This window comes from Hemiscyllium ocellatum, chromosome 20 (genome assembly GCF_020745735.1).
Source record: "Hemiscyllium ocellatum isolate sHemOce1 chromosome 20, sHemOce1.pat.X.cur, whole genome shotgun sequence".
Classification (NCBI taxonomy): Eukaryota; Metazoa; Chordata; class Chondrichthyes; order Orectolobiformes; family Hemiscylliidae; genus Hemiscyllium; species Hemiscyllium ocellatum.
In genome coordinates, this window is record NC_083420.1 from 9216603 (window position 1) to 9228833 (window position 12231).

The 12231-nt window shown below is 38.6% G+C and overlaps 1 protein-coding gene across 2 annotated transcripts in view; it reads right to left on the reverse strand.

Annotated features, from left to right (window-relative positions):
- Positions 1 to 4082: 4082 nt before the first annotated feature.
- Positions 4083 to 12231, reverse strand: part of glyr1 (glyoxylate reductase 1 homolog (Arabidopsis)) — a 37204-nt gene continuing 29055 nt past the window's right edge. For both annotated transcript variants that reach the window (XM_060840483.1, XM_060840482.1), the window contains 3 exons: positions 10789 to 10968; positions 8778 to 8902; positions 4083 to 7209 (listed from right to left, as the gene is read on the reverse strand). In XM_060840483.1, coding sequence (XP_060696466.1) covers positions 7135 to 7209; positions 8778 to 8902; positions 10789 to 10968 — 380 coding nt within the window. In that variant the 3' untranslated portion in view covers positions 4083 to 7134. The remainder of the gene's footprint in view (positions 7210 to 8777; positions 8903 to 10788; positions 10969 to 12231) is intronic.

A 12231-nucleotide genomic window follows, 5' to 3' on the forward strand; every position in this document is an offset into this window, starting at 1 on the left:
TTTAGTAACATCGGTGTATCTTGGGTGATGTTCTTATCAAACCCAGGTTATCTTGTTCCACTGCATAGAATTTAAGACCAGTTACTTAGATAAGTACTGCACTACATGTTTTAGCTAATCTTTTAAGTTAGCATAGCATTCCACTTCCTATGGATAAACATTTTAAAAGCCAAGAACATTTTTCAGATGGAGTTTACAGATAAACAACTGCTAGTAAAGCATCACAGAAAGTAAAACCTAATTCATAATTTGCTCCTGCCCTTGTTTAATAAGGTTGAGACACAGATTTCCAAGGGAATGCTTCATGCTGGTGGGCAAATGATTGTAATGGTGGTTTGGTGTTACCTTTTGCAGTGTGATTGACCAGCAAACTCACCCTCTTGTACAACTTAGTGCCAGGTGTGTCAGAAAGTAGAGAAATAATGCAACAGATGTAAGATGTGATTGAAGAAAGCCAGGGTGAGGCAAACACACCTACTTATTCCAGACGCCTAATTTAAAAATAATCCTGATAATTAACCTGTCTAGCCACATTATGAATACTCTTCAAATGTCAACAAGTCCTGACCTGTTACTTGAACATCGACTTTCTGCCTTAGAGGTAGGGACATTATTCACTGCATCACAAGAGCTCCTAATCAAGTATATGAAGTGATATAAAGGGAGTTGTATTTGAGCTATTAACACCATGATTATTTTAAAATCAGAATCTGGAACATGTTGCTGGTCTGACCCTGGTTTCCTTAAAACACATCTTACATCTGTCTCATCACTTCTCTACTTTCCAGATTCTTCAGTTTTCCAAAATAAACTCCTTGTACTTCCAGCATTCACCCCCTCCCAATGCTTATGGTAACTGGAACAAGGAGAGCTGACTGTCAAGTAAGTTCTTGATAAAATTGTATACAACAATGGTTCAACCTCAACATTTTAGGATTGCAAGTTTTAGAGAGTGCGGGAAAAAAAAAATCAATCAGTATGGCTTCCTGATAGAGGAATTTCAGTTACATCCCTCCAGTGTGCAAACAGACCATTCAGCCCATCGAGTCCACACCTAGTCTCCAACAGCATCCTACTCAGACCCACCCCTTAGTCTATTCCTCCATTCTCCAGGGCTAACCCACCTAGCCTGCACATCCCTGGACATTATGGGCAATTTCATGGGCAGCACAGTGGTTAGCACTGCTGCCTCACAGTGCCATGATCCGGGTTCAATTCCTGCCTCAGGCGACTGACTGTGTGGGGTTTGCACATTCTCCCCATGTGTGGGTGGGTTTCCACCAGTGCGCCAGTTTCCTCTTACAGTCCAAAAATGGGCAGGTTAGGTGAATTGGCCATGCTAAATTGCCTGTAGTGTTAGGTGAAGGGGTAAATGTAGGGGAATGGGTCTGGGTGGGTTGTGCTTCGGCGGGTTTGTGTGGACTTGTTGGGCCAAAGGGCCTGTTTCCACACTGTGTAATCTAACTTTAGCATGATCAATCCACCTAAGCTGCACAACTTTGGAATGTGAGAGGAAACCGGAGTTCGTAGTGAAAAACCACAGAGATAACGTGCAAACTTCCAAGGGTGGAATCGAACACGGTCCATGGCTGTGATACAGCAGTGCTAATCACTGAACTACTGTGCCACCCCATGGATAGACTGTAGAAGTTCCTCTTTAAAGAGAGCATTGAGGAGGTTTGACAGTGGTCTTCAAAGTTACAAGGGTCTTGGACAGGATAAAGAAGTTCTTCCCATTGGAAAGGATAAGTAGAGTTCACAGACAAACAAAAAAAAGAGCAGCAATTGGTTAGGATTTAGAATCCGAGAACATGGCAGAGGCAGATTCAAGCAAGGCATGAGAAGAAAATTGGGTAACTATGTCAAAATACATACTTGCAGAGCTACAGTGAAAATAAATTACTTTTTCAGAGAGCTAGCAAAGACACCAGGGACCAATTGGCCCCTGCTGTAACCTTTCGAGATTGACTTACTGGCCTCTTTCTGTGCTGCAACTTTTCTGTTGTTCTACCGTGATTGAAAGGGAGAGAAATAGAAATTTTCACATCCTTCTGCCCCACTTTATCTGCCACCTATGCATCTTAATTTAATACTTCATCCAAATAAAAACCAGAGGTAAAAATTTAATTCCTTTCATCAAAGATGGACGTACTGGAGAATCGGGCAGGAACACCCTTAGAGTTTGGACAAAACTATCCTCAATCAAGTTGGGGGAGGAAAGGACTGATCTTGGAATCTCAGCTGCTGCCAGCAAGATAATCAATTGAGACCTTTTTTTTGAGCCGTTTGACATCAATTGACCAACACCAACAGAATAATTTAGTGGTGGCTCAAGTGTTGAGTAGCAAACCTGCAGCCTTGTACAGGTGACAGAATCCTTGGTTGACAGGCCTCAAAGCTAAGCCCCACAATCCCTGCCAACCCCACCTTTCAACCAACCAAATTTACTGGTTGCCCAGGGATATTTCACAGATCCTCACGCTGAGTGTTGGAATATTACCTGCCCACTGGCAATGGAGAGCCGCCAGTCTCCAGTAGGACGCCTAATGCTAGCTAGTTAATTTGGTTTCCCACCAATCATCTATTCCACAGGAACAAAATCCCAACGTAAAACTAATATGAACATAGTAAGCACAAAAGGGTGATTTAAAAAAAATGTAGAACATAGAACAATACAGCACAGAGCAGGCCCTTCGGCCCCTGATGTTGTGCCGACCTGTGAGCTAATCTAAGCCCATCCCCCTACACTATCCCATTATCATCTATATACTTATCCAAGGACTGTTTAAATGCCCCTAATGTGGCTGAGTTAACTACATTAGTAGGCAGGGCATTCCACGTCCTTACCACTCTCTGAGTAAAGAACCTGCCTCCAACATCGGTCTTAAATCTTTCGCCCCTCAATTTCCAGCTAAGCCCCCTCGTACAAGCTGATGTCATCATCCTAGGGAAAAGACTCTCACTGTCCACCCTGTCTAATCCTCTGATCATCTTGTCTCTCTCTCTATTAAATCCCCTCTTAGCCTTCTTCTCTCCAACGCAAACAGACCCAAATCACTCAGCCTTTCCTCATAAGACCTTCACTCCAGATCAGGCAACACCCTGGTAAATCTCCTCTGCATCTTTTCCAATGCTTCCACATCCTTCCTGTAATGGTGCGACCAGATTGTACACAATATTCCAAATGAGGCTGCACTAGTGATTTGCATAGCTGCAGCATGACATTATGGCTCTGGAACTCAATCCCTCTACCAATAAAACCTAACACACCATATGTCTTCTTAACAGCACTAACAACCTGGGTAGCAACTTTCAGGGATCTATGTACATGGACACCAAGATCCCTCTGCACATCCACACTACTAAGAATCTTTTCATTGACCCAGTATTCTGCCTTCCTGTTATCCTTGCCAAAGTGAATCACCTCATATTTGTCGACTTAAAGGTTCTTGCCAGATTGGAGTTTCCTGTTTTGTTTCAATCTTGCAGCTTTCTAGAATATTTCAGTTTCTTTCTGCTAACTTCTCCATCACAAAATTACCTGCTTGGTTCTACTGATGTTACCCACCTTGTGGGTATCTCTCCATTTCTAGTTTATTGGAGCTGACCTCTTTCAACTTAGTGCATGGATAACCATGCCTAAACATGAACTAAACTTTGAATTAAACACACAAATCCTGCAACAAACAATCAGTATAAAACAGACTTTTCCAAACATATCCAACTTCAAAGCAAAACCTCTGTTCATAGAAGAAATCAGTCACTGACATACTCCATCTTGTTTGGGAGACATTCGAGAGAACTTAATCAATCAGCAGATTGCAAACAGATGTCCCACGAACAAGTCAGGTTTAGGATGTTTTGATGTTAGACAAGGGAAGAGTTAGCAGTTCACATTACATTAGAAAAATAAATGGTGCATTTGTGTGTTAAAATATTCAACAAGACTTAAATGCTTTGGTTCAACTAAACGTCACTCTCCAAGAAACAAAGACTTCAAAAAAAATCTCAGCTTGCACATTAAAACAAAATGCAATTATAACCAGTTTCCTGAACAATAACAGCATTTATTGACCGAGCTAGACTGAACTTAATACATTTTAAAAAAAATATTCACTACACTTCCAAATACTCAATTTGACAAATTGTATACAATTTTGTACATAACAAAATAATTGTTATGGATTCATAAAAAATAGTAGCCAATTTCTGCAATATTGATTTGAAAATGAAATACTGTAAGCTATAAAAATGTAATGACAACATTGTGTAATTTGGATGCAACTTCGAATTCAGGCCACGTAGAGCAAAATAAAAAATACAATCAATTCACAAAAATACCACAGTAGTTTGTGTACATGAGTGTTCTTTATCTGTAGTCACTTAAGATCTTTGCAATGGGTTAACCGTGACAATATTAGAAATTGCCTGGTGTTTTTCTTTAAGAGTGAAATTCTAGATTTGTATAGAATAACCTGGATATTAATCCTATCCCATAGATTTTGATAATGGCATTACTGTATTCGGAGTGTCACTTAGCAGTAGATGCAGTATTTACAGAGTTTTAATTAAAAATTGTACAAGAGCACAGATTATTTTTTGTGAAACTAGCAATAGATGCAGCACTCTCTATCACAGATATAGGCCACTCTGCACATTACAATGCAATGGTTTGATAACGTAAGCACACAAACCTTTAATGCAAAGTGGAAGCACAGTAATGGTTTCATGCAGGAAAATAATTCAGGAATCAAGTAAATCATAAATAAGTTCTCCTTCTGAAAGTTATGTTACAACAAATCGAAGAAAGGTATAAAAGGTTGTTAGGAATTGTAAACCGATAACTTTGATAAGTCTTCAAATTAGAAGAAATTTCCAAATTACCAATTACAGACTCTCTTCAAAGTCTTGTCAGAATTCATAGAAAAAAATGTTTCAAGTCAAAATAATCCTCAACACAGAATGTACGGGGGAGGGGGGAGATAGTCTCATGACCCTTGGGCATTTTACAATAAAATATTTACCTTGAGCAACAGACGTAGTATAATCTTCCAATTGGTTAACTGTACCATTTCTTCTTTCAAAAACAGAGATGCATAATATGTCACCTGAAGGTATTTCTGCCATTTATATTTGGTGAGACAGATTAGCAGCAGCTACAATAACTCAAACCCACAATTATTGAGGTAAGCATCGACCTTCGTATGCAACACCAGCTGCCCGGCTTCTGCATACAACACATTTAGCTTGAGGGATTTGAAGTTTAATAAATCTTGGAATGGAGACTACTTGTGAGAGGCCATTTGTACATTTTATTTAAGCATTCTACTTGTGAACAGATCTCAATTTTCACTGTATTTGACGGCAGATGCTTACATCAGAGCATGCATGGCAGAGTTCACATAAAGGCAATAATTATTCTTGCTTAATGGCAACTGATATTTTCAGCGAATGAACTCACAGACAGGAGGAGTAAACCAAAGTAACAAAAGCATAACTGCAATAATAGGCTGCTAGGAGTCAGGGCTACACATGCATTTTAGATCAACTTCTTCGGATTTGTGTCCCTTATTCTAGTCAGAAATCCAAGGACCAATCTCAATCAAACTTGGCCATTCTTACATATACATTAAAAGCTGCTTAAAGGAATTTGACCCATCTTTAGGTCCAATAGATTAGACGTGGTCATGTTAAACATTTGACCATCATGCTTTGGTGTAGCCAAAAGTGAGCACATGCCTTACAAAGTAAAGTGACCAAGATTACATTCCACACCTACTCCATGCAACAATAAAAGGTGTTGGTAATGTTAAAGCAATCAAAGTAACTAATATCATGTCTGATTTACATTTCCAAGTTGGATCAACATCCGCATGTAATCAGCACAAAGATCCAGGAGGATTATGGGCTGAAACACTTGACAGATTTGCATAATTTTTATTTCTAGATACATAGGTGAGGAAAGGAAAAAAACTTCTCAAACCAAGCAAGGTAAAATAAGTACGAGATTTAAGGAAAAAAAAGTATAAATATAGGTTGAGTACTTTCATGCGCAATACAGAGATGACAAAAAGTGGAAAGTGGAAAGAATAGGGTTGGGAGCAAGTTATACACAAAGAAGAATTTACTCCATTCTCTCCAGCACACAATGCTGGTTTAATACTGCAATATTCTTCATGGGTCCCAAAACATTGGAAATCAAGAGGAAAAAAAACCTGAGGTCAGTCTGATCACAAAAACCATTAAAAACCCTGTTGAATCAGGAACAAAGTGGCAACCATTTTACTAGATGCCAAAATTAAATCACAAAAAGATAATTACAGGTTTTTAACTCCCAAAACAAATACTGCACACAAGCTCTAGTAATAAATGGGTTAGTCCCAGAACTGTGCAGATTTTCTTCCAGTGTCATGTGTGGTTTGTTTTGCCCACCTGCATGAGCAAATCTTTCTCCCTCCAGTACAAGCCACATGGGAAATACAAAGCAGGATACCAGTTTAGTAAAATGTTTCATTTTGTACAGAATAGCAATATCAGACATTCTGATAATATGTACAGACAACCCATGCTGGCATCACTAAGACAACCAGAATATAAAATTTACTGCAATATCATTACAGTACAGGCCTTGAGCTCTTTGTGCATCCCAACTTTTTCCACCACTACCTGTGATCACTTCACAGATCTTAGAGATTTGTCACCCATGACTTGGTGATACAACAGTGTCAGTCTGGTGACTGGCAGTACCAGAGTTAGGTTTGTATCAGCAGTTACCACATCAGGAGGTACTTACAAAACCAGTTTTAAAAATTGCAAAGGGTTAACACGAGCATATACCTTTGTCAATAGCCATCTTTCAATAAGTAAACTTCTCAACACCATCCTAACAAAATTACAACTGAAAGAAAAGCAGCAGCTGGTTGGCACATACTTAATTCACAGTCTCAGAGATGCCATGTGCCGGTGTATTAATGAGATTTGGTGGGCTGTGGACCATTACCATCCTCAATCATTAGAGGAATTCAATCTACAATGGCCACTGGGGCAGATGAGAGCTGTTACTGATAATGGAAACATATAAACCAAAGTAAATGGCCCCAAATTTTAAAGGGAACAATTAAAACATTGCAGCAATCATTGGTTGCAGGCCAAGTATACTGCAGACATATCATTTTCTGACTGGTCCAATGCCTTTGCTTTCTTAAACACCTGTAAGAAAATAACAAATTTGACGTTAACATAAATTTTTAATAGTACATTAATCGCTAAACTACTGGAAGAGTATTAGGAATAGATAGAGAGAACATGGGTAAAATCAGAATGGTCACCCTGCCCTGCTTTAACATCCTATTAGTACATTCCAAAATTGCATCAATTGAAGTTACAAACACATTAACTTTAACATGTGTTTGCACCAAAGAGATCAACACAGATAAAAGATGACTATAAGCTCAATTGTTAAAATCATGTGTGAATAGCTCTGCCTCTTCCATTTATTGTAGATTTAAATGAAGTTCAGCCAGATCCACGACAGGATACTTGCTATGATGTCAAGCATCAGGATTTGCAAATGGATGGTAAGTTAAAACTAAATCTTAAAATTACATCTTATTCTGGGGCTGAAGCTACGTTCAACAGATTTAGATAATTTCAGAAGCCCCAAATTTAGCTCTGAGCAGATTTATCTCACTGCATATCATCTAGATCTTGAGGCTTGGAAACACCTCAAGTCCAGGACCAGAGGCTCTTGGCCAGTCTTGAATAGCTCCCCATAACCAGAGTCAAAAGTATTTTATATAGTAGTATCTCTAGTGTAAAGCTTTAAAGAAGTAGCAGGAACGTATTTTCAAAACAAATTATTTCCTACTTACCGATAAACTCAAGTAACAAACAGGACTGATATCTGTCATTAGAGTTTGATGATGTAATGCTTGTGGTAAACAATGCTGCTATCTTCACTATCACTTTTCAAAATGTTTATTTTTTTCTGTCCGAAGCTTCACTGTTCTACAGAATGCTTAAGGTTACATCAAAGCAATTGTACAATATACAGTAGAGGATCAACAGCTGTAATAACTGCCACAGGGGTAGATTTGGACTCTTAACTGTTTAATTACTAAATCAGCAATAAATTGAAAGGAAGAGTAACAGCAATCCCTAAAGGCAACTTTTCATCAAGAGCAGAATAATTCAGCTTGAACAACGAAAAAGAATAGACAAACAAACAAAGAACTATGCCACCAAGTTCTGCAACATTAAATACGATGGATTAAAACATAAACTCTGATTACGTAAGACAGGTTGAGATAAACCACCAATGTAATGATTATGGAAAGAAAACAAAAGCTTCATTTCGATGTTCAAAGTAGCTTATCAAAACTAAGAAACTATAAACACATGGTTTAAAATTTGAAAGACATTGCAACAAGGACCAAGAAGCAGAAGAGAAGACGTTGAGAAACTGTGAGCATAGTTATGCTAATATTTAAAGAAAAACCCCACAACCTTTTAGAGCTGCAGCTAGGAATAAACAATAGAAAGTCTTGTGCTGACCGCTGTGAACATCATTCCAGTCTCACAATCAATCATTCTCAAGGAATACTTTTCTTTAATAAGTGCCACTACATGACTCTAATCTAGAGAACTGTTCCAGGTGGTAATCAGGTACCTCATGTCTTGCCACTTATTCACGGAGCTAAGTCTAACATTTCTTTATTTGAAAATTTGATTTGCAAACAATCAAACAAACATCAGGGCAGAACACGTCAAAAACTTACTTCATTGGCCGCAGCTGCCATTGGAGTTGAATGATTGACAGAATCACCCATAGCAATGGCTAACCTGAGGTCCTTTTGTATGTGTTTCAACAAGAAGTCAGGCTTGAAATTTCCCTGCAAAATACCTGACGAGAGAATCACTATACAGTCAATGGGTTTATTGGTTATTTACTATTACATATAATAAATCTTTGAAAGAAGATATGGAAAGACTAGGTTAAGCAAGGTTAAAGTTCAATTATCTGTAAAATACACAGTTACATTTTTAAAAGTACCTGATTTAAAGCAGCTAACTGATATGCAAGCAGCTAACTTTCAGATTCAGCTTTGTTCTTACAAAATAACCAAAAATCTGGGTCTAGTTTGGCTTGTGGCACAACCATGTCCACCACATAGTAAAATCCAATTCTATTCTATGAGCAGTAATAACTGTCTGTCCAAAATCAAAGCCCTCAAGTTATCTTCACATCTGTTTCATACAATGGTGCAAGCAATTCATTGTGGCTTGTAGACACTGCATCTACCTGGGCTCCAGTTTTCCAGGTTTCAAGTGAGCTTAACAGACCATTTCTGTTTAACAAATTCTACAAAGAGTAACTCTTCCACAAGCTTCACTGATAATCTTTCATTCACTTATTAGGAGTTTATCTTCAAGTTTAAATCTTGTGTAAATCTGTCTATAATCATAGCCCCAGGTGAAAACCCATATTTTGAACTGGTAAAAAGCTCACCAATTTGGACTACTAAATACTCATCTCCAAATGATTCATTTTTCCAGTGTGCAAATTCTTTCAGTTTTTAAAGTCACTTGCAAATTCTCGATCAAACACATTTCAAACCATACACAGTTTTATCATAAGGAAACTTGAATATTTATTGCTTTGTGTTTCTAATCTAGGGCTAGCTTATTTCATGCGTTGTATAATGTGGGCTCATTAACTAAAATAGTACAGATCCAATGAAATCTTACTGCCCAATGTCACAACTTCTATTGATGTTATAGTGGACAGTGAAGAAGGTTATCTAAGAGTACAAAGAGATCTTGATCAGATGGGCCAATGACCGAGAAGATGATAGACAGAGTTTAATTTAGCTAAACGTGAGTTGTTGTATTTGGTAAGGCAAATCAGGGCAGGACTTAAAATAGTTAACATTAGGATCCTGGGGAATGTTGATAAACAGAGGGATCCAGCAGTGCAGGTTCACAGTTCCTTGAAAGCACCATCACAAGTAGACAGGGTGGTAAAGGCAGCATTTGGCACGCTAGCCATCAATAGTCAGAGCACTGAGCATAGGAGTTGGGATGTCATCGTGCACCAAGACATTGGTGAAGCTACTTCTGAAATTCTGCGTACTACTCTGGTCTCCCTGGTATCAGAAGGATGTTGTTAAACTAGAAAAAATTCACAAGGATTTTTCCAGGACTGGAAGGCTTGCTTTATAAGGAGAGGCTAAATAGGCCGGGATGTTTTTTTTAACCCCTGGAACATCGGAGGTTGAGGGGCAATCTTATTGAGATTTATAAGGTCTTTTTCCAAAGGTGGGGGGAGTCTAAAACTAGAAAGCATAGGTTTGAGGTGAGTGCGGTGTGTGCGCGGAACGAGTTGCCAGAGAAAATGGTAAAAGACATTTAAAAGAAGTTTTAAATAGGTGCATGAATAGGAAAGGTTCAGAGGGATATGGACCAAACATAGACAAGTGGAACTGGTTAAGTTTGAGATACCTGGTCGGCATTGACGAGATGAACTGAAAGGGTCTGTTTCCGTGTTGTATGACTATGACTCTAAACAGGCCAGTATAAAAATATTGCATAAAACAGAGTCTTATATTAAAACCATGAATAATTCCCAATTTGTTTTCATTAGCAGCATTTGCACCTGGATTTTGACTGGAAATTAAATTGTTTTATTTAATATGGATTCAGCTACATTTCGGACAAAGAATTCTTGCCTGAACTAATTCTTTCTCTCACCAACATTAAACCCCTAAGAAAAACAGAAACGTTAGTTACTTTGGCACTTCTGATCCAAAAACGAACTTGCCAAAGGTCCCTGACTCAAGACGTAAAGCAATACTTCTTGCGATTGACTTGCTTTTTTAGCCAGCGTGAATCCTTCTGCTACAGAAGCCATGAAGCTGCCGAGAATCATATTTACAATCAGCATCATCTTCGAAGCATTGCCCACCTCACCTGAAAAGGAAACAATAGTTTGAGCTCATTCAATCATGTGCTTCACTTAGTCCTGAAAGCAGTACTTGTGCTTTTGAAAAAAAAAGCAATCTTATATGACATGCTGAGATTATCAGACAGCCCTAGCCATACCCTCAATTATAAGAAAGCATTGCTATAAATAGTCAGGTCTGACAATATCTGCATTGACATAAAGAGCTAATAATCAAGTTGAGTTTTATTAAAGGGTCATTAGCGTGAAATATTAAATGGTTTCTTAGCAGATGTCACCAGATCTACTGTGTATTTCTAGCTCTTTGTGCATTTATGTCAGATTTCCAGCATCTGTGCTACTCTGCCCTCAATTAAACAAATTAAACAAACTGAGCACTGGCAGGATGAGAGGTTTGTTTTTAGAAAACAGTCTCTCCATTAGGGATGTCTTCCAAAAAAAAGACAAAAGCTACTCATCCTTCAGGCTGAGCTTCATTTAAAGCAGTTTAAGATTAAACACCAAATGCTGATATTATTTAGCAGCAGTTTGAAAAAAAAACCAATGCCGAAAAGGTTAGGGGACAAACAGACAATCTTTTAAGACAGAACATTAAATTGATCAGATCATTTCAATTCTGCAACTTCTCCCCCCGGGCTAAGCTTCAAACTCAGTCACTTTTATCCAGTTCTAGTAGTTAGTTCAGCAGCTTACACAGTGTGACATGAATAAAATGAAAAAGAATTGAAGTTAACAGTGTTTTAAAGTGGAGTGACCAATAGATTGTTTCAAGTAATGTTCTGTACCACATAAAAAACTGTTATTGAGGAACACTTCATTTGTCAATTAATACTCAGTTTTTAATTCTTGTTGCTTGGGCTCACAATTGAGTTAGATATGATTCTCCGGGAAAAAAAGAGACATTGAGCTTGACAGATTAGATTAGATTAGACTAGATTCCTTATAGAGTGGAACAGGCCCTTCGGCCCAACAAGTCCACACTAACCCTCCGAAGAGTAACCCACCCAGACCCGTTTCCCTCTGACTAATGCACCTAACACTATGGGTAATTTAGCATGGTCAATTCACCTGAACTGCACATCTTTGGACTGTGGGAGGAAACTGAAGCACCCAGAGGAAACCCACACAGACACGGGGAGAATGTGCAAACCCCACAGAGACAATTGCCCAAGGTTGGAATTGAACCCGGGACCCTGGCGCTGAGGCAGCAGTGCTAACCACTGAGCCACCGTGCTGCCCAGAATCAAAAACAATTCCATTGAGATGATTCA